This window comes from Anolis sagrei, chromosome 1 (genome assembly GCF_037176765.1).
Source record: "Anolis sagrei isolate rAnoSag1 chromosome 1, rAnoSag1.mat, whole genome shotgun sequence".
NCBI classification, from domain to species: domain Eukaryota; kingdom Metazoa; phylum Chordata; class Lepidosauria; order Squamata; family Dactyloidae; genus Anolis; species Anolis sagrei.
Window position 1 is genome coordinate 275,710,170 of NC_090021.1, and position 23,177 is coordinate 275,733,346.

The 23,177-nt window shown below is 37.7% G+C and overlaps 1 protein-coding gene across 2 annotated transcripts in view; it reads left to right on the forward strand.

The window, feature by feature from the left end:
• The window catches only part of EXT2 (exostosin glycosyltransferase 2), a 94,036-nt gene that overhangs the window by 64,068 nt on the left and 6,791 nt on the right, over positions 1 to 23,177 (forward strand). For both annotated transcript variants that reach the window (XM_060764396.2, XM_060764404.2), the window contains exons 10-13: positions 5,291 to 5,457; positions 19,310 to 19,453; positions 20,581 to 20,709; positions 21,756 to 21,838. In XM_060764396.2, the coding sequence (XP_060620379.2) occupies positions 5,291 to 5,457; positions 19,310 to 19,453; positions 20,581 to 20,709; positions 21,756 to 21,838 (523 nt within the window). The remainder of the gene's footprint in view (positions 1 to 5,290; positions 5,458 to 19,309; positions 19,454 to 20,580; positions 20,710 to 21,755; positions 21,839 to 23,177) is intronic.

The window sequence follows — 23,177 nt, forward strand, 5'->3', positions numbered from 1 at the left end:
GGCCCTTTCTCTGAACCTTACACCTTGTTTGGGAAGGAGAACAATATGAAAGTTAATTTGATATTTTGCTGCCTTGGATTATGAGTCTAGTATTTAACTAATATTGACTTCAGAAAACCCTTGATTTGCAACTGGTATTCTAGGTTATTCATTTATTCAATGATATTTATTCCTTCCTTCCTTTCCACACAGAAATAGACTCAAGATGGCACACACTAACAATTCAAATAATGAAATACTGCAAAACATTGTGAAAGCATACTCCAACTACTTCTCTTTCTGTTCCTTTTCCCAGTATTGCCCATGGTTTTACATTTAGTTTAATTGAGACTGCTTATCTTTCTGTTGAATATAACCTAGTTGGTTGAATGGGTTAGTCCATCGAGCTTAGAAGGCACCCTTAAAACAATAAGTTTATATAGGCAGGCACATGTGCTCCCTTTTGTACTATTAACCATGGTTTTGTTCTCTGGTGCAGCATAAAAGATGCTGCACCAGAGAACAAACCTGCCCTCTCCTTACACTTGTTAAAGTAAGTTAGTAGTGAACCTAGAAAGATAAATAACCACTTACTGGAGCAAAGCTCAGAGAAGTTGTCTTTTAGATTAAAATTCCTGAGGTCCCAAGTAAGTCTAACTGTGGTCCAAAAATACTAGATTGTATGCAGTCTTCTTTTCACCCCACTTTTCTCAACCATCAGAATAAGAGTCAACACATTCTTTTCAAGTTCTTCAGATATTCTTATGTGTAACACAAAAGAGGACAAACAATCATTTTCAATGCAGCAGCTCAAGTTTTACAGGGTCATTTTTGCTTGGATGGTATGCACAAGCTATAGGCAACCCATGTAGTTGATGTGAATGGATTATTTCAGCATAGATCATATTTGTGTTGTGGTTGACAAGTTATGGTCATTTTCCTCACCCATGAGAGACTCTTAAGCATTTTAAAGCAACTTGTAAATCTCAAAGAGTGAATGGAGATTAGTGGCGGTATATATCTAAATAGGACATTTACAATTATTTGAAACATATTTAGAGCGTAAGGAGAACTGAAACTCAGCTGTAGCTCCATTGAATTCATATAACGTTGGATGTGGGATATTAGTTTTTAAAAATAGTTTTGTTGGAAGCTTTGAAATGTTATAGGAGAAACTGGCATTTTTCACTTGGTCTGCATTTACTAGAATAAATATTGTGGTCTAAATGTCTGCTACTAAGAATATTTGTGGAAGCAGAATACTATTACAATTGTACTTTCTTATTCTGTGTTTTTCATCAACACTGAACATTCAAGAAAATTATGCAGAGTAGCTTCATGTTTTCATAAAGTTAGATTTTTCCATTCCTAAGTACAACTTGACTATCTTTTATTGGAAATGCATGATTTCTTCAGATTTTGGAATATGTGTACTTAGATATTGTCACCACACTTTTGTGGTTTTAAGTCTTATAGATTTGATCCTTCATTAACTTTCTCTAGAAGACCTAGAGATTTTCAGAAAGAACGCTTCTCTAGGAATCTCTTATGTCCTCCGGTGCAATTATATAATCAGTTTCCAGTGGAATTTAATCATAGAATCACGCTGGAAGACCTGCATATTCCTAGATAGGTTTCTCACAGGTAAATCATAGATTCATAGAATCATAGATACTATAATATATACTAATAATATATGAATACTAATAATATATGAAATTTGTTATTCATAGTTACTCACTTTCATAGGGGTATTTTGGATTTTGGAATTTCAGATAAGGAAAGCTCAACCTGTTTTGTCTTCAACAGCTAGGAATTACTGGCTCTTTAGGTGTACCTTACTGAAGAATTAAACCTTAGTGGGGAATTATACCTCAGTGGTATTTAGGCAGTGACTTGAAAATGTGACACATTGTATTCCTGCTTTGTACTAGCTCTTTGGTGTTGGCATTGGCAAGATATTATTTTTTAAGTTGTTTTGAAGGCAACTATAGATATGATCTTTAGGGAACGTGCAGCACCATGCAATACTGGATTCAGATCTTTATCGAGTCCTATTATTTCCATTCACTTAGGTTTCTTCTCCTGCTTCTCTGTACCTTCCTAGGAGTAGTAGCCACCATAGTGTTAGTGTTTCAATGTTAGGCTAGGACTTCAGGAAACCAGAGTTCAAGTCCCTGCTCAGCAGTGGAAGCCCACTGGGTGATCTTGGACAGGTCACAACCTTAGAGGCAAGCAATTGCAAACCACTTGTGAAAAGAAAATGACAACAAATCCCTATAATAGAATTTCCATAAGTTGGACCCACATTTAAGACACATAAGAAATAATGTAAGCATTATGTTACATGTGCAAAGCTTGTTCTTACCACTAAGACTCCACTCATTGTTCTACTAATAATAGTTTCAAGTATTTTTGTAGTCTTTCAGGGGCCACCTTGGTGTAGGAAACTGTAGTGATTATATTTCCAAATCCTTTCACTCTGTATTTTTTGGTTCTTTTGGTCACCATAGCCAATTCTGCCTTGCTTAAAAGCTTTCCAAAGTAAACTGCCTTTTCATAGTTGTTTAGTGTGGTTTGGAAAAGGTTACAGTTTTCCTAAGGAAGCTGTCTCAGGTATTCTGTTTGGATGCCAGCATCTGAAGTGTACAGAATTTTATATGCTCTTTAGGACTGTTCAGCAATAACTATAAAATCAGACTCTCCCTAAGTGAATTTGGACATAAAACTTTGCAGTTTCTGTCAGGATTTTTTAAAGGATTATTCATGTGTGCATAAGACACATCTCCTTTGTGTATGTTTGTCTTGGTAAGCTGTGAGTAATGAGAGAGATTCCTGCATAGATGTGTGCTGAGTCTGAGGTTTTTCATACTCTCATGTTCATGTGTGTTAGCATAGGTAAAATAACATTGTGAAGACAGTTCCATGTTCTCAAAGACTTTTAAAAAAATACTCTTTCCTTACAGCTTATACTGCAATTTGCTTTCACTCATGTTTATCTAGTCTTCCTACTATTATTTTAAGGATATAGGCAAATTCTATGGCTGCTGATTTTATTGAACATAATGAAAATCTTCATTTTATTAGTATTTATTCTTCATAGGAGCCTCCGGTGGTGCAGCGGGTTAAACCGCTGAGCTGCTGAACTTGCTGACTGTAAGGTCGGCGGTTTGAATTCAGGGAATGGGGTGAGCTCCCGCTGTTAGCCCCAACTTCTGCCACCCTAGCAATTCAAAGTAGATCAGTAGGTACCACTTTGGTAGGAAGGTAACAGCTCTCCATGCAGTCATGCAGGCCACATGACCTTGGAGGCGTCTATGGACAACACCGGCTCTTTTGTTTAGAAATGGAGATGAGCACCACCCCCCAGAGTTGGACACGACTAGACTTAATGTCACGGGGAAACCTTTACCTTTACCTTTATTCTTCATAAAGGAATGTCAGCACCTTAATTTTTCACATTCTTCGTGTTTAAAACAGTATCAAAATTTAAGTCATTTTATTCTAATGCCTGTGTGGTTATCTTTGTCACCCTTTATTGGATCCAAATAAGATTACTAACTTTTACACAGTGGCTAATATTCTTTCAAATGCTTCTCATAATTGTATTTGCTTTTACAAAAAGTATAGTACTGTGGCCCTTATTCTCAAAGCTCATTCTTTTCTGATCTATATTGTTTAATCCCCACTAGCGTCTTCTTTCCGTTACCTAAATTAGCATCTATATTTATTTTATTTATTTATTTACAGCTTTTATATTCCGCCCTTCTCACCCTGCAGGGGACTCAGGGCGGATTACAGTGTACACATATATGGCAAACATTCAATGACATTTTTGACATACAAACATATACAGACATACACAGAGGTTATTTAACTTTTTCTGGCTGCCATTTAATGATTTCAAGCAAATAAGAATAATGATAAAGTAGAAGTAAGGAGATAAGGAAGGATATTTAAAAGAGTCTGTTAGGAATAAAAATATATTGTAATCAATAGAAATGTAAAGAAAAAGTAAACACAAGAAGTATGTCAAATTAAACCAGTAAATAGGCTTAATGTCTATAGCTATATGAATGAAAGTAGGTGTTTAATATTGTTCATAAATATGGGAGTTTAGCATTGCACTGGTTTTAGCCTTCCTAAACATTTGGAATAGATCAGGATGTCTGTCAGAAACCTTGAAATCTTTCCTTGAAAACTATAATTTAGTGATTTATGTATGTCAAACATTAATTCTGCTGTGTGTATTTAAATAATCTGCTGATGCTTGATCTTCCTGACTTTTGTTGATTTTTATTGTTCTATTAGTAACATTGCTTTAATTAATGTATTTGGCACCATATTACATCTCCTCTAAGGCAGATTTCACGTGTGCCACATTGTCTATATTATAAAGAAGACCTTCCTGAACATGTCCTCCATTTTTTGTGTGTGAATTGTCAAGCCAGTTTTCAGGAAATTGGTCATGTGCCTTGTCAGATGATGTTTGATATCCCACATAGCCTATATTTGAGTAGGACCGTCCCAAAATATCATCCAGATTTGATATAAATTTGAGGAAATATGTAGAATGTCCCAAAAGTGTCTCTCAAAAATGGATACAACCTTATTATCTTAGTTTTAAATCAAACATTTCCAGACATGCATTTTGCATAAATTCATAATACAGCAATTCTCACTGCCTTCTGTATGCAAGCACCTACTGAATGTGTTTCTCTCAGCTTAGTTTTTGTTCTCAGTTCTGACAGTGTAGGCGAGGATAGCGTGTGTGTATATATATGAATGAGGTTTCTTTTTATCGGCCTGATCAGGTTCTCACTTCTTCCCAGGTGTTCCAGACAATTCACCCAAAGACACTGACATTGAAATCTGTTAGGTGGCATAACATTTCAGCTCTTTTACTGTAAAAGAACGGCTATTTTAGCTTATCTAGATTTTTATCATCAATGTAATTATATTCATTGTATTTTAAAATTCTTTTTTTAAAAAATCAGTAAATTTTCTTTCCACATTTCCCTGTCCAGAATAAATTCAATTGCTACCAGTTGCCTTCTGTCTCCCCATATCCATAAAGCAATACTTATATGCAAAATTATATTATTCTATTAAAGAATGATAATGTTTCATTTACGTTTTGGGTCTCAGTGTTGGAAAGCATCATAATCATATCTCTTTGGAAAGACCTTTTGAATTTTCTCTGAATTTCCCCACTTCTCACACAAGTACTTGATTTAGAGAAATGAAAGAATAAAACTGCAGTTGAGACATAGCACAAATGTAAGTGAAATCTTACATTGATTCTTTACAGAAACTGTTTGGCCCAAAGTTCGAGTTCCACTGAAAGTTGTACGGACCACAGAAAACAAACTGAGTAACCGCTTCTTCCCCTATGATGAGATTGAAACCGAAGCAGTATTGGCAATTGATGATGATATAATCATGCTGACCTCAGATGAACTGCAGTTTGGTTATGAGGTAAGATGGCTCCTGATCCCTACAATGTTTAAGATGATGGAACAAATGCTGTACCATGATACATAATTTGAGGACAATTGTATCAGTTAGCCCAGAGTTTGACAAACTGTGCTCCTCTAGATGTTTCGGACTTCAGTTCCCACAATTCCTAACAGCTGGTAAGCTGGCTGGGAGCTGAAGTCCAAGACACCTGGAGGAGCACAGTCTGAGAAACACTGAGTTAGCCAGTCAATTCTGTGCACTATCAGGGAATGCTTTCTCTTGTCATTCACACCCAGCTCTTCACTACCTATCTTCCCCATGGATTTTGAAGGCAGAGCATGGACCCTCCTTGCCCCGTAAGGCTATCAAGAAGAAATCTATTGCAGACAGTCAGGAGATGGAATTATTAGACAGAAGCCTACTAGGAAAGATGAAAGCCTATACAGGTTCAAGGTTCCTTATTCTGAAATCCTAACTACTCCAAAATTCAAAATATTTGTGGAAGCTCAAATGCTATTTGCGTGGTCTGTTATTATTTATGAATAAAATTATTAGCATGCATAAAAAGCGTAAACTTAATAACAGCACTGAGAATAAAAACATGCAACATGTTGCAACATAAAACTCAAGAGTAATGACATTTGTGCCATTTGCTAAATAAGCAAATGGGAAAATCAAAATGTATTTTCCCCCAAAAGACAATTGACTGGTACTTCCTAGGAATGACAACCTGTAATCACTTGCTCTTCTTAGAAAAGAGCCTCTGAAGTTTTTATGTATTTCTATCTCACATATTCACATCCAGCCCATAATAGATTATCTAGACAGGTTACAGATTATAAATAAATACAACCATAAAACATAGTGTGAACAGTGAAAAGGAAAATATATATTTTGTCCAAATTATCATTTTAAAAGCCTGGATAAATAATGAGTTCTTCACCTTGGGTGCTGAAATACATACAGATTGGAGCCTCAGTAGTTGCTGGAAGACTATGCGGTGCATTGCAAGAAATACCATTGAGATATCACATTCTTTTATCTTATTTGTTAGGCTCTCTTAGAGTACAGTGTGTAGCCTTTGAAGATACAAAGTTATGGCTAGGTGTGTATGAGAGAAAGACCCAATATTTTAGAATCTGATCCTGTCTTGTCTTGGAGGCTAAGCAAGATTAACCCTAGTTTATACTTGGATGGAAGGCTGCCAATAAATACTATGTGCTATGTGTTGTGTGTCAGAGGAAAACAGGGCTATTCCTTGCCTAAGAAAACCTTACAACTGGAACATATACACACATAAGTAAATTGAGATTGAATTGGTCAAGTTCTTTGAAATTACAACTAATATTTTGAATTAAGGCCTAAAACAGATTAAGAACTATTACTTCTGAAAAATTATAGTCATAATGGCGTCCTTTTCTTGATCTAGTACAGTTTCTGAACTATTTTAAAAGTATTCTCATGAACAATGCTTGTACTTAAAGCTCTGCCAGATAAGTAATCAACCCCCCTCAACTACAGATAAGAATGTAATCTAGTTGACATCTTGGGTCTCATTTTCGGAGAAATATGAGAGAAGAACAAAGAGAGAATCAGGCATACAAAGAGATAGACCATTAATTGAAATGGATTAGCCAGCAAGGAAAAAGTGGCCTTAGAGTCTCACTTAGAGCTATAACTATAGGATCAGGATGAAATGATGTTAAAAGTAACAGCGAAGGTCTGCACTCACAGAGCATGTGTCATAGAAGCTGAGGGTGGGAGAGTTGGGCGAAAGTAGCAAGAAGGCAGAAAACATCAAAATGGAGTCTAGCAGAAATTGGGCATTTGATCTTGTTTTTTCTTGAGTTTGCCCACTCTTCAAGAAGCAGTGGAGAGAGAGGTTTTTGAAAATTTGAGGATGGGAAAAAGATGACCTAAATTCTGAATCAGGGAATTAATGACTTGATTAAAACATTGAAACTGGTGTGTAAACAATACCTTTGTCAAAAAGCTTCAGATTTCTTTTTCAGACCCACTAAGTCAGTTGAAGTTATATGGCTTAACTTTGATAATTGACATTCTGACCCCAAGAAATAATAAAATATATATGGAGGAAGAGAAGATTAATGATACCATATGTGTTTCCAGATGGAGAAATTCTCCCATGGGAATTAATGGTTATGTGGGCAGCAAAGCTTATGCTTTCTTGTTCTCAGGGATCATCCAGATAGGATGTTAAAGTATTGCCAGTCAAGAATTGTAACAGCAGGATGGGAGTGTGGACAGGTGCCAGACTCTGCTAGATTTGCAGTGGAAAACGTTACAGGTGAAAATGCAGTATATAAAGTGGAAAGCCATGTTGGGTCTGTGCGGCTCTACAGTGCAAAGTTAACAGACCATGAGTTTGTTCTTGTTTATTCGTTCAGTTGTTTCTGACTCTTCGTGACCTCATGGGCCAGCCCACGCCACAGCTCCCTGTTGGCCATGGCCAGTCCCAGCTCCTTCAAGATCAAGCTAGTTACTTCAAGAATACCATGCATCCATCTTGTCTTGGTCGGCCCCTCTTCCTTTTTCCTTTCATTCTCCCCAGCATCATTATCTTCTCCAAGCTTTCCTGTCTTCTCATTATGTGGCCAAAGTACTTCATCCTTGCCTCTAATATTCTTCCCTCTAATGAGCAGCCGGGCATTATTTCCTGGAATATGGAATGGATTGATCTTCTTGTACTCCAAGGCACTCTCAGATTTTTCCTCCAACACCACAGTTCAAAAGCATCTATCTTCCTTTGCTCAGACTTCCTTATTGTCCACTCTCACATCCATAGGTTACTGCGGGGAATACCATTGCTTTAACTATGCAGATCTTCGTTGAGATCATGAGTACTCCAGCTTTTTCACTGAAGCCTACTGAGCTCTGTGGCAACAGGCAGCCTTTTGTCAGCTTAGTCTCCAATTGCAGCCTTTTATGATGAGAGAGAATCTCTCAAATTGATCAGTTTCCCTTTGGTAATTGTTACTGGTCATTTTGAAGATGATATAGTGATGTTTAAAGAATTTCACTAGCTCTCTTGCATTTTTAAGGGTAGCACAACTAAATGGCAGAGAGAGCTTTAGTAGTTTGATACCTAGTTACTTTATATACTCGTGTATAAGTCTAAAAACTGTAGTCAGAAACTTGACCCCAAAAATCTGGGTTGATTTATCCACTTATCAAAAAAGAATCTGTTCACTTCTTGTAAGTGCAGTGTCAGAATGCAAGGCCACAGTCCATCCCAGTAGAATCTAAAAGAATCACTAACCTTCTCTACTCTCTCCACTGCTTCACTGCTTCTGGAATGTTTGAATACTGAGTGGGAAAATTACAGCTTAAATCTTTAGTTCTCCCTCAGTTGAGCACTGAGAGAGTAGAGGAAGTTGTTGTTTCTTTTAGGCTCTTCCATGGTGGATTGTCGTCCTCCCTTTAGTTACTCTGTTCAGAGAAAGGGATGGTTCCATTTTTTACAAGCGTTAATTCTGTACATTAGCTTTTATGAGAGCCACACCTTTTTTGTGTAAAGTCATGAAAGGCCATTTTGAAACACTGAGCAGGAAAATGAGTGCAGCTTAGGTGCAGCTGTTGCTTTCCCCTCTCTGTGGAATGACCCTCAATGTATCCACAGCTCAAAACAAAATCCATAATTTGGGCTCCAAAACCTGCCATTGAATTATACATGAGGTTCATTTACAGTAATATATACAGTACCAAAAGAAACATGTGCTTCCAAATCAGTTTAGATAATTTTCCACTTGCACCAGCCATCTGGAAATGTAAACTAGTCATAGAATGATAGAGTTGGAAGGGAGCCAAAGCTATAATGTCCAGTCGCAACTTTTTTTTTTTGAAGGAGATGCCACTACATTTTAAGGTAATTGGCTCCATTGATGAATTGTTCTTACAATCAAGAAGTTCCCTCTAATGTTCGGTTAAAAATCTACCTTCCTGTGGGTTAAAACCATTGAACTTGGTCTCACCCTCTGGGTCAACAGAGAACAAACTTGAACCCTTCTCTCTGTGGTCACCTTTGAGATATTTTAAGGGTACCATCATGTCATCCTTCTGACTTCTCTTTACCAGGCTAAACATGTCCAACTTCCTCAATTTTTCATATGTTTTGTTCACATTTCTCCAATCATCCCTGTTACCCTTGTTTAGTCCCTCTGGGCCTGTACCATATGAAGCTTAGAAAGCGCCAATGAAAGAATGGCCTTCCAGGTATTAAATGATCCACCTGAGAGGGCTGACATCAACTTTGTCATCTTTTAGGTGTCAGGTGAAGATGTTTCTAATAGAGACTTGCTTGGCTCAGGACCTTAAAGATCACTTTTCCCCATATGGGAAAATATTGATATAATTTCATATGTGCTATAACCTGAGACCCTGGTGTGATGCATACTGTGGTGTGGATATATTCTAGAAAAGTGGGGTGTACAGCTGGTCCTTCATATCCAAGGATTCTCATCCATGGCTTCAACTATTTATAGCTTGAATAGATTCCTCCTCTCCAAATAAAAATCTAAAAAGCAAATCTTGATTTTGCCATTTTATACATGGTAAACCATTTTACGATTCCGTTGTGTATAATTGGACTTGAATATCCATGGATATTTGTATGCATGGGGGGTCCTGGAACCAGACCTCAGCAGATACCAAGGGCCCATGGTATACGAGTGTAAAATTCATAGAAAACATCTGTATGTTTTCAATGTACTCTTTGTGTGTGGTAAGCCAGTGCTGATTTTTCATTCTAAAAGTAAAGATGTGTTGCAAATAGGATAAATACTTTCAAACATGCACTGCTATTTTGTATATGGCACAGAATAAGTGTTTATTACTGCAGCGTAGCTTGACTTTCTCTGAATCAGAGATCAGCATTTCCCAGCCCCACACTTGAACTTCTGGCTTCTTTTTTTACCTGTTTTGCCTGACTTGTGTTAGCCAGATGCTTGGATTATGGAACTGCCAGCATAACAGCTTTGTGAACTTGGTGTCATTTGGACAGAACTTTTTTTCTGTTTTGGCAGATACATCTGAGACTTACCAAAGCTATTTCTGAAATCATCATCACCACCACCATCATTACCCTTCAATTCTAAAATAACTGTAATCTAGAGCAGTTCAATACATTCCAAGGTTTTAAAAGCAATAAACCTGAACAGCAAGATCGTGATAATTGGATCAATGATTTATACACTTTCTGTAGCACTTTGTGTTTAAAAGAAAAATATTGTTGACTCAGACAGTAGTGTGGCACCTTTTTTGCGGGTTGGGGAGTGGGATTGTCTTTATAAGAAAGCTGAAAGTGTATAAATGTAGTCTCTTCCTTCAACTCAGAAATCAGCAGCTGCAGATCAATCTTTCCTGGGACAGAGTGTCTTTGAATTGCTTGACAGGCTTGAGCTGGCTACCAGATGTTAAACTTGTCCTCGGCCTGTGTAATTTATTTATCTGTTTATGTATTTCATCAAGACAGTATCCGTTGCATTTCTGAGTAGTTTGCAGAGCAATTCTGAAGGAACAGTAGCAGCATATAATGTTACCGGGAGGGTTTCTTTTTTAAGTGTCATTCTAGTCTAGAGAAACATTTGAAAACATGAAGTTGGTTAGCATTTTCCCCTCCTTAGACTCCAGACCTTGTTTTTAAACATGTGGCTGAACTCTGTAGCAGCCCAGGCTTGTCTGGCTATATCGATTAGGCTCCTTTATGGAAAAAAAGGAAAAGAAGAAGAAAAGAAGTGGGTACTTTGATCTCTGTTCACTTTCAGCCATAAAAATTAAAGTAACACTCAAAGTGTCTGACATTTTTTACTTGTTAAAAATGAACCATTAGGGTCCCTAATGATTTATTGCATGCTGCAAAACGACTGAAGCAAGAGCAATATAACCCCTATGTGCTGTTTAATTTAAGGAGGGTGCATATCTGTGGTTGCATGTTACTTGAACTCTTAAGTGTTATGATACATAAGAGGACAACTTTTCAGCATTGCGTTGACAGAAATACTGACAGATACTATACTTTGCTCTTAAAACAGGACAATACAACATTTCTACCCATTCATCAGCTGTTTCTGTTCCCTTTACAAGTAAGATAAAAGCAAAACAGTGAAGAAATGTAACATATATTCAACTGACCATATGTTTTTAAAAATGAAGGAAAGCCAAAGCATACTTGTTCTAAACTAGGTTTTATAGTTTGAGCCTTCAGGACTCTGGAAGATATCATTATTTAATCTCAACTTGGCCTTTTTAAAAATCTAGAGTGAAAAGGTTTTCTCTAAAATTATAATATTACTAATAGCTCTCACAGTTAGAAGTATGTAGTCATTTGCTCAACACAGTGTTGGAGTCACCAATCTGCTGTTGTATGCTACAATCAAGCTTTCTGGATTTGTGCACTTCTGAAAAATGAAGATATGAAAGCAATCCCAACTTCCCGATTCATTGATGAAGGAGGGAAGTTTCTTTCTGCCAGTGGAGAGGGGCTTGTCTGCAAGCTCAAATGCACTGGTTGCAATAGATCCTAAAACAGAACGTTCTGTTTCAGAATGGAATGCAGTATCAGGATGGAGTCACCAAGCATGAGGCAGGTAGTTATAGAATAGAGATAACCTTGGATCTCTTGAGTCCAAAGTTCCTTCATCCCATTAATGGTCCATCAGACCCCCTCAACAAGGCATCCTGGGGTTCACATAGTTCATTCCCCCTTTTCTTTAGAAGCCAGAGCAGGCATGAGCAAACTTTGGCCCTCCAGCTGTTTTGGACTTCAACTCCCACAGTAGGTTGTTAGGAATTGTGGGAGTTGAAGTCCAAAACACCTAGAGGGCCAAAGTTTGTCCATGCTTGAGCCAGAGTATAGAAGTTAAAACATGAAAGCAACAAATTGGAGGAGTTTCCTATGCTACCGTACTGCTACACAGTATTTTCCAGCCCTAGCTAGGATTGCTCTATCCATTCTGCAGGTTCTTATGCAAAGAATTTTTATTATTCAAGTGGCTTGCACAGTAATAATTAATGCTGGGTGTTTGTAGAGGGTCAATTTCAAGGTTTCTCTGCTTGCTGTGCAACATTTAACTTGGCTCACTTTGTGTGCATTCATAGACAAGTAAGTCCAGTATCATACAAAACCAGAGTATGTCAGCTAAATATGGAAAATGTTTGACTGTTGCTGTTGTCTTCTTTACTAGTCCTAATGCTCTTTGACACTGAGTGAGTAGCCTTAAAGTTTGCTATTCTTCCGCCACAGTAATAAAGTAAGCACCGTGTCCTGTATAAAACACAGCTGTTTTCCATATTATTCCAACTTTTCCATTGCAGGTATTTTCTTAAGTGGTCATGAAAGAATATGTTGTACTCACACTATACAAGTATGTGCTTACGTGTTTATCTGGCAACTACTCAGTAATAAATTGCTAAAGCTATAACTACCTGCCTCGCCCTTGGTGACTCCATCCTGATACTGCATTCCTAATCTTGAAACTGTGGTTTGAAGACCAGAAATGTGGTATTTGAATGGAGCCTCTATCTTTCGCCTTTCAAGGCAGGAACAATTAAGCCTTCTATTTCTGAAGAAAGAGCTATGTACAATTCATATACACTTTGCCTTATGAAAGAAGGGCTATTTGCCATTTCTTTTGGGATCCTTTCAATTTTTCTTTTTCAGTATAAGATGCGGGTATGTTTTGGGTACTTAAAGTAGTAGGAAGAGCTGATTGTCAGACATAATTTTGAATTACAAATAAGTCAATTTACTAGCAATATTCCACACCTATTTAGATTTAGGGCAAACAAATTGAAACTGAATCCAGACAAGACAGAGGTATTCCTGGTCAGACGTAAGGCCAAACAGGACATAGGGTTACATCCTGTGCTGGATGGGGTTACACGCCTCCTGAAGACACAGGTTCGCAGCTTGGTTGTGATCCTGGACTCATCGCTGAGCCTGGAACCCCAGGTTTCAGCAGTGACAAGGGGAGGATTTGCACAGTTAAAACTTGTGCACCAGCTGCGCCCATACCTTCGGAAGTCTGACTTGGCCACTGTAGTCCACACTCTGGTTACATCCCGTATAGACTACTGCAACGCACTCTACATGGGATTGCCTTTAAAGACTGTCAGCTTCAAATGATCCCATCAGGGAGCATACAACTCCTTTGTTGTGCCAGCTCCATTGGCTGCCAGTTTGCTACTGGGCACTTTGGCCCTCTAGGTGGCTTTAGCCTATGAAACCCTAAATGGTTCCGGCCCAACTTACCTGTCCGAACGTATCTCTCTTATAAACCACCTAGGACATTAAGATCATCTGGGGAAGCCCTGCTCTTGATCCTGCCTTCTTCACAGATGTGTCTGGCACGAACGAGAGACAGGACCTTCTCAGTGGTGGTCCCTTGGCTGTGGAATCCCCTCCCTAGGAATATCAGATCGGCCCCTCCCTTTTAACATTTCATAAAAAAGTCAAAACTTGGCTTTTTGAGCAAGCGTCCGCAAATGCAGTGTAACAGGTAAAAATAGGATAACTGAATGACTGGACGATGTGACTGGACAATGATTTTAATAAGGAGATGCTAATGACATATGTTTTATTGGTTTTGTATGGTTTTATATTATATGCTAATGTTTTATATTGTATTTTATGGTATTGGGACATTGGGACATCAATTGTTGCCGACTATTAACCACTTTGAATTGCCTTCGGGCTGAGAAAGGCGGTATACAAATATGACAAATAAATAAATAAATAAATAAATTTCTTCAAGTTAAATCCAGCAAGTTAATCCAATTATTGCAAACACATCATGCAAAATATTGGAACATTTGTTATAATTTAATTGCCCAAACTTGCTTTTCATTTTCAAGAGATCCTTCATTTTCGCAATTAGTGTGATATGTTTTAAAATCCAAACAACAGATCTCCAATGCACATAGAGAGGGCAGTTTTTCATCCCCTTGTTGTTAATTCCGTGATGATGTTAGTCAGTTTGCAAGGTCTTTCATGTTGAGACTGCCAGTTCCCAACTTCCTAACTTTCTTCCATAGCCTTTTTCTCCTTTGACCATTCACTTTCATTTCACTTTTATTTTATTTTCAACCTCCTCTTCCATCTTATTCGGCTCTCTAGTTTTGTCCTTTGACATCCAACCTGACCTTCTTTTAACATAGATGCAGGAATGATGAAATTCTGCAGATGTCATTGTATTGCAAAGCCCAACCATACTTCATAGCCTGGTCAAAGGTGAAGAATGTGAGTTGGGAGTCCAACAACCTTTAGACAATTCCCTTCCTTCCTATAGTGAAAGATTTACTGTTATGGCATTACATGTCTCCCCCTTCACATTGGTAGATGCAAGAAGTCACTCATACAGGCCAACCAATACCAAAACACTGGGCAGAACATCACAGATAAGTGATAACGGAGTGGTTCCTCATTTTTCATTACATATCCTGTTCACACCAAAGGGGTGTGTGTGTGGGGGGGGGGGGGGATGTTGATGGAACAGTGCCACTATAGAAGGAGAGTGGATTGGAAAAGAGCCACAAAACAAACCCTTTAAAAATATTTGAAATATAAGAATGTGCCAGCAGTATTTGCACCATTTAAATGCGAATTGTGGGGAACAAATAAACTAAGGGGAAGAGAATAAATGTGCCAAAGAAGTGTTTAGGTGTTTTGCTTAGAACATTCTTAACTGAATTATCTGGAGAAAAGGCAAGATATTAAACAAAAAAATAAATAAGATCAGCTATAGTCGCAATATCTTACTTGCAGTGATAAAAATCATGTCTCTTGGAATCCAAAGGCAGGCTGTAAAGAACCTTCTTCTGCTTTTAGGCAACTACTTCCTACCAGGTCAGACTATGTGTCCCTCTACCCAGTATTATCTTCTGTGATTGGCAGCAGCCCTGTGAGCAAAGAGGTCTGCCATTCCCTGCTACCTGATCCTTTTAATTGGAGATGCCAGGGATTAATCCTGAGACTTCGCGCATGCAAAGCATGGTCTCTATCACTTAAATATGGTTCCACCCCAGCAACTGGTATTTACTGGCATGCTGCCTGTGAAGCTGGAGGTCCACTGTATGCTTACACATGCACAATGTCTCTTCATGCTTTGCAGTGTTTGATATAATAAATTCTTGCATGCACATAACGGACATAACTTTCATATTGCCCTAAAGTCTCAACTTATCACAAAAGATGGACACACACGCAGAAATTGATTCCATTTTCCAAGTAAATATAGCCGTATTTTCCATATTGATTTATTCATTTTCTCAAATTATTAAAACTAGTCATAACATGGGCCAGTGTGTCTATTTATACATCAACAAATATTAGAGGAAAACATTTTGACTTCCCCCTTCTTCAGCTGCTTTGATGTCAATCAAAGGACACAGCCTGGAGTCCAGGAGATTGCAATGCTTTAAAATTTTAATGTCAGTCACTAATAAAAATGTGGATTTAGTGATTAACTCCATCCCTCTGGGATTCTGGGATTCTGAGTGTAAGCTTGTCTATGCACCTGTTTGCTGCTTTAAAAATCTGTGTGTGTATCTACGAGTGTGCTAAATCATTGCAAAACTTCTCTCTGTTCCCACCGCCTCCTTTGACCTGCTACACTGGCTGAAAACGGAGTCTAGAAGGGTTTTCTGCATCCCAGATCTGGCTTTGTGGGCTGCTACTAGGGAGGAGGAGGTTGTTCCCTCATTTCTCTTGGGTCCTAGAAACATCCAAAATACACATTTAAGAATGCTTGAGTTCTCAGGATCTTTGCATCTTTGCTGCTCATTGAAAATATTCATTAAATAATGCAGCCATCAGTATATAGAGCCGTAAGTTGTTGTGAGCTTTCATTTCCAACTTGTGGTAATTCTAAGGTGAACCTATCATGAGGTTTTCTTGGTCTGAGAGGATGTGACTCACCCAAGGTCACCCTGTGTGTTTCAAGAGCCAAAGTCCACCTAAGCCATTAGACCATGCTGACTTTCATATTGAACCTAGGAGATGTCTTAATGATGGTTTATGTCTGTTTCTGTCAGCTTGTGGTTTAATGTGACCCTCACTAGTAGAGTAATGAAGTGATAGGAGTCACATCCTGATTATATCCAGGTGGCAGGAACAAGACAAGGGCAAAGAAATCATAGTGACAGCTCCACCAAAGCACCCAGTAAGGAACATTGAACCACATAAAGCATATGCCTTTGATTTCTAAGTATCTCCCTGTTTAATGATAGAGAAGAAATATTAATATTGACTCTCATTTACACCCAGATGTGGCCTAGGCTGTAACTTTTAACATGTTTTTACGTCAGAATTCTTGTATTTTTATTGCACTTCTCCATATAAAATCATGTTAACCTCTCATGTAAATATTAAAACTGGAGTTATTTTAATAGGTCTGCAAATATTTAATTTTTGTTTTTAAAAGTGAAGATTGTATAAAATGCTTGTTTGTGGCTGTGCATCTTTTATGAAGATTGGTCTTTTGAGATAGTCATAATACTAGAATATTTTTACCCACTACAAACGTCATATCTGTCAGAGAATGAAATGAAAAACTGTTACGTATTTTAAACCTGAAGTGGTGCAGGGGAACATATGGTTGTTGAAAAGAAATGGTGAAAGTGTCATAGATTGTCAGGAAATAATTTTATGATTCTTTTGGCCAAGATCCAATGGGGATAAATCTGCTGAGGCAACTACATCTATCAATGGAACAGGGGGCTGTTCCCCATCTCTACTGCACCCTAAAACCCTGTTCCAACAAGTTCTGAAATTCTCTGGAGGCAAGTTTCAAGTGATGCTGAGAGCTGCAGGACAGGGGGAATCAAGTTCTGATTCACTGTTTCTTAGATTTAAACCATTGTTTGGCGCAATCATTTTTCAAAGAAAAACAGTGTGAATTGTTTATGAGACAGTTTTCTAGATATATCACAAAAATGACAGTATGCCTTGATTTACTGCCCAGATCATCTGGGGAGGCTCTTCTCTTGCTTCCACCTCTGTTGCAGGCACGGTTGGTGGGGACGAGGGAAAGGACCTTCTCGGTCGTGGCCCCCCAGCTCTGGAACTCCCTCCCCGGGGAGATTAGGCTAGGATCCTCTCTGTCCACTTTCCGCAAAGATCTAAAGACATGGATATACAGTTCCCTAGATAGCTGGTCCCAGCTAGGACCCAAAATCTTGTCCTCACACTTTACTGCTGTTTTGTATCCAAAGCTATAAATGACCTATTTTATATTGCTCTTATCCTGACTGCTACCATGTGATCCATGTACTTTATCCACTAGCCCTTTCTTCTAAATTATTGTAGTACCTGTCCGCCTACCCATGACGAGAAATTGAATTTTTAATTGGTTGTTGGTTTTTGATGCCTGTTTTTATATATTTTTATAATGATGTTTATTTTGTTTTATATTGTTGTTCTGTATTTTATGTGATACATTTTAACTGTGTTGATTGGGCTAGGCCCCATGTAAGCCACCCCGAGTCCCTTTGGGGAGATGGAGGCAGGGTACAAAAATAAAATTATTATTGTTATTATTGTTGTTGTTATTGCTGTTGGAATTGACATGCAATCATATGTTTACAAAGTGTTCAAGCATTACAGTGGGCCCTTGATATCCAATGAAGCTTGGTTCCAAGATTCCCCATGGATACCAAAATTTGTGGATGCTCAAGTCCCATTATGTACAAGGGCATATTAAAATAGCAAAATCCGAGCTACAAATACATTGCATTTTATATTTTAATTAAATTATTTATATACATAGTCAGTTTCTATAAGGAACAAATAGACTTTCACATTGGTGTAGAGGTGTCCGTCCAACTCCTGTATGAATATGTGGAATTATACAACGGGCCTAGGATTCTTTTTGGTTTCTTTGCTAAATCTGATGGGCATTAATATCATGGTTAGTGTAACACTCAAGTATTCTCAAGTGGGTCATGGTGTCAAATGCTTTTTAGAAATTTCCTGACAACTTAATCCTACTGACATCCTGTACCCATGGTTGGATAGATGTTGAAAATATATGCTGTGTGAGACAATGGGAGAGAGAAAGTTGTAGTTTGAGTATATGTTCAGGGGAAGTCAACAGATTTGTGGGGAGGGGCAGAGAAAAAGTTAGAATCGAATTGGGTTCTTCTAGAGATGGAAACTGGATTCAAGAGGTGATGGTTCCCATCTTCCCTTCAGTGTTCACAATCCATCAGTCTGTTCTTAAGGTGGAAAATCCTTCAAAGCAATTTTACAGAGCAGTGGCATAGATCATGGGGGAGACATCTTGCCATGGGATGAAAGAAACAGTTTCTTCCTGCATCTACTGAAAGAGGTTCTTTCACAAAGAGGTGTACTCAAAAAGAAGATGACTAACAACTGCAATGGCAGCAGAGGATCATGTAGCAGTCAGTGCTTGTGCCACAATAAAATGGACAGAAGGTCAGCTCAAATTTGCCTTTAGGCCATGGCAAGCATGAGGCTGGGGCACATTGTCACAACAAATAAGAAGATAACAATACATCTGTGATAGTGCCTGGCGCAACAGCATAGACAGCACACCATTCTCACAAGGACAGAATCTCTCTGCGGTGTTTCTTGAAAAAAGCAAATGGCTATTTTAACTTGCAGAGTTGCCTTTTTCAAGGGAGGCAGAAATTGCTAAGAATACTTTATGGGATACATAAAACTCAGGCCTGTGGTTTGCCGCATGGAGAATGTTTGTCCACTGACTTATCTGTGCTTGTTATCTAATATTAATGTATTATCTCTGTTAACTGATTAAAAATACAATCCTACTAAATCAAATTGTTCCATTAGAGCAATGCCACTATATCATAACATCTTGGTTGTTGTTTTCAGGTATGGAGAGAGTTTCCTGACAGATTAGTTGGCTATCCTGGTCGCCTGCACTTGTGGGACCATGAAACTAGTAAATGGAAATATGAGTCAGAATGGACCAATGAAGTTTCAATGGTGCTGACAGGAGCAGCATTTTATCATAAGGTAAGCAATATAGCTTCAAAGACATATGGCATAAATATGATGCAGTTATACAGTGAAAATAATAATAATAACATTGCAGTATAATAACAAATAATATTGCAGTAGAGTGGTATAGTACAATATAGTAATATATAATATATACAATATTGTGTTATGCCAGTAATTATAATATATTGTATGTACAAATAATATTGATCATAATATTATGATACAATTTAATTCTAATACAGAATAATAATTATATATTTTATATTACATGTAATATTACTAATAATATTACAGTATCATGGTATAGTGCAGTATAGTAATATATAATGCTAATATTGTGCTATTCTAATAATATAATATATTGCATGTACAGATAATTTGTAAGCCGCTCTGAGTCCCCTTAGGGGTGAGAAGGGTGGGATATAAATGTCATAAATAAATAAATAAAATTGGATAGAAAAGACAGATGTTCATCCAACTTCTTTTCTAGCAGTCATATGGCTGGAAGATTTGGGCAGATATAATCAAAAAAGTAACTTTTCAAATCTCTGGTTAGAAATTTTCTGCTTTTCAGTTTGCTGATCCAGTATACTCTTTTCAATGACATCCTTTTTAGTTTGCCTAATGTTTAATTTGCCTTTTCAGTGCCAAGCCCTCTAAAAAAAGTCTTAACATTTTCAGCTATGTTTACATTTATGTTTCTGTTTTAATTGTTGCTTTATTGTGTTCTTTATCAATAATAGTATAATCTACCCATCTCTTCTACTGACATATTCAGAGCCAATTGGGTTTAAAAGCCTCAATAGTAACATACAATTTAAATAAGCTGTTAACTACAGACAACGCCATAAGCAGCAGATGCATTAATGGATTATATTGATACAATAAATATCACAGTAAATGCAGCCAACAGCATGATTTAAAATGACACCACTTGTGGGGGAATGAGCCCCATTGAACTCAGCAAAGTTTTTTTTTAATTACTGTAATTTGAATTTGTGAAAGCTACCCTAAAAGTAATGTTCAAATAACTTTTATGTATAATTCCAGTACTTTCAGGATGCTGTGTTTGTTTCTATTACTGACCTTTTAAGAAGCCTGCAACTGATTGTATATATTCATAAATTCCCTTTCTGCAGTATTTTAACTACTTGTACACATACAAAATGCCAGGGGACATCAAGAACTGGGTGGATGCTCATATGAATTGTGAAGACATTGCCATGAATTTTCTAGTTGCCAATGTCACTGGGAAAGCAGTCATTAAGGTAAGGTTTTCTTGCAACTAGGTAACATTACAGTGTCATAAATTGTTAGTGCTGTGCTGAATACAACAGCCTATTTCTGTACCTCTCTTCTAATTTCCTTTTGGGATAGTCCCACATACTTGCCAAGAGCCCATTTCCTTGCCATTACCAAAACACTGGGATAATAAATCATGCATGCTCTGCTGGGCTGTGATCATTCAAATCAGATAAATGTGCAACAGTGCACATTTACCAAACACAATTAAAAGGAGGAAAAATCCAAACTCATCCTGTCCCTATTCTGTCTCAATTGTAACAGCTCATTTAGGAGAATGTTAATTGCAAGAATGTTAATTGAAAGATCAGTTTTAAATGAATTTTTATCCCCCAATTAATTCCTTGACATGTTCCAACACATTTTTTTGGCTTGGATGTTCACTTTGTCTGCTCATTTCAAAGCGTGTCAACTCAGAATGAGATTTAGGGGCCTCTAGGCATTACTTCAATTAGCAGGGTCGGCTTTCCTGCCTGTCCATCATCATTTAGCCAGACCAGTGGTTGTGTTTCCTAGAAAAGCCTTAGAAGATAAAGCATATGTATTTGCTGTGAGAGTTGTAGGGGCACTGCAGAGTAATTTGGCACCTCGGTGCAGTTGGGAGAGCCTCACAGAGTTTGCCAGTCAGCTATTAAGTGAGCAAAGTGTGTCTGTTGGATTAAGGTTACGGTGAAGTATGGGAAGCTATATTTCATCGCTCTTATGGCTGCAAGAACAAATGGTGTTTATACAGGGACCTTGGCAGTGAGAAAACAGTCATTAAACAGGAATTAAGGAGCTTGTCATCACCACTACTTTCCACTTACAGAAGGCGAAACCCCTCCAAGCCTTTTTTTTATTGGGCCATTGCAAGCTTTGCAATCAACTAGACCAGATGGAACTAAATGTCATAAATGTTTTTCCTTCTTGAGTTTGACTTACATGTCAAATATGTGCAAGGGGCTGCTCATCTGAGCAAGGGGATTAATGTCTGCATTATTAACCATGTTGTTGTCGTATTGACATTGATCAGGTGACCCCCAGAAAGAAATTCAAATGTCCAGAATGTACAGCCATTGATGGGCTATCTCTAGACCAGACACACATGGTAGAAAGGTGAGTTCTTCTCCTTTTGCCGTTCCCACTATTTCCTCTTCAGTTTATATTTAATTAGAATAAACAAGCTTTTGAGAACGCCTAATTTCTAGTTGACCTACACAATTGTTATGTAGCCTTGCGCTTTATCCCATGCCCTCTTCCCATGGTTACAGCTTTGCACTTATCCCACTCCCTGTTCGATCGTTTACAGCCTGGCCACGTTTATAGTAGCTTACAGCCATTGGCCAATATGCAGTGTTTTTAATTGAGTGTTAATTTTTGTTTTATATGCCTATATGTTCTATGTAATAGTATTTTTAAATTGTTTTCATTTTATCTTCTATTTTTAGGCACCCTGTGCTGAGTCCCGTTAGGGAGATAGTAGTGGGATACAATAATAATAATAATAATAATAATAATAATAATAATAATAATTCACTGTATTTACAATGATAACAGGTCCAAGGATTTATACACACACACACACACACGGATTTTTATATTTATATATATATATATATATATATATATATATATGCTCTGTGCATAATGAGTACCTTAAAAACAAAAGAACCAATGAACGAAATCACACCAAATTTGGCAACAAAACGTCTCACAACACAAGGAGTGACCATCACTCAAAAAATTATGATGTTGTCATTTGGTAGTTGTAGTTGCTGTGATTTATAGTTCACCTGCAATCAAAGAGCATTCTGAACGCCAGCAACGATGGAATTGAACCAAACTTGGCACACAGAACTCCCATGAGCAACAGAAAACACTAGAAGGGTTTGGTGGGCATTGACCTTGAGTTTGGGAATTGTAGTTCACCTGCATCCAGAGAGCACTGTGGACTTAAACAATGATGGATCTGGACCAAACTTGGCACAAGCACTCAATACGCCCAAATATGAACACAGATGGCATTTGGGGGAAATAGACCTTGACATTTGGGAGTTGTAGTTACTGGGATTTATAGTTCACCTACAATCACAGAGCATTCTGAACCCCACCAACAATAGAATTGGGCCAAACCTCCCACACAGAACCCCCATGTGGGCCACAGCAACGTGTGGCAGGGGATGGCAATATATATATATATATATATATATATATATAGTAATAAAATATAATACTAATAACGATACAATATTGTTATTTTTATTTATTTATTTATTTGAAACATTTATATTCTGCCCTTCTCACCCCGAAGTGGACTAAAGGTGGAGCATAGCATATATACGGCAAACATTCAGTGCCGAGACAAGAATTCATTAGATGCATACATAAACATTCAAAACATTTGTTTCAATATTAAAATATACTGTTTAAAACCATCTTGGTCATCTGCATCAAA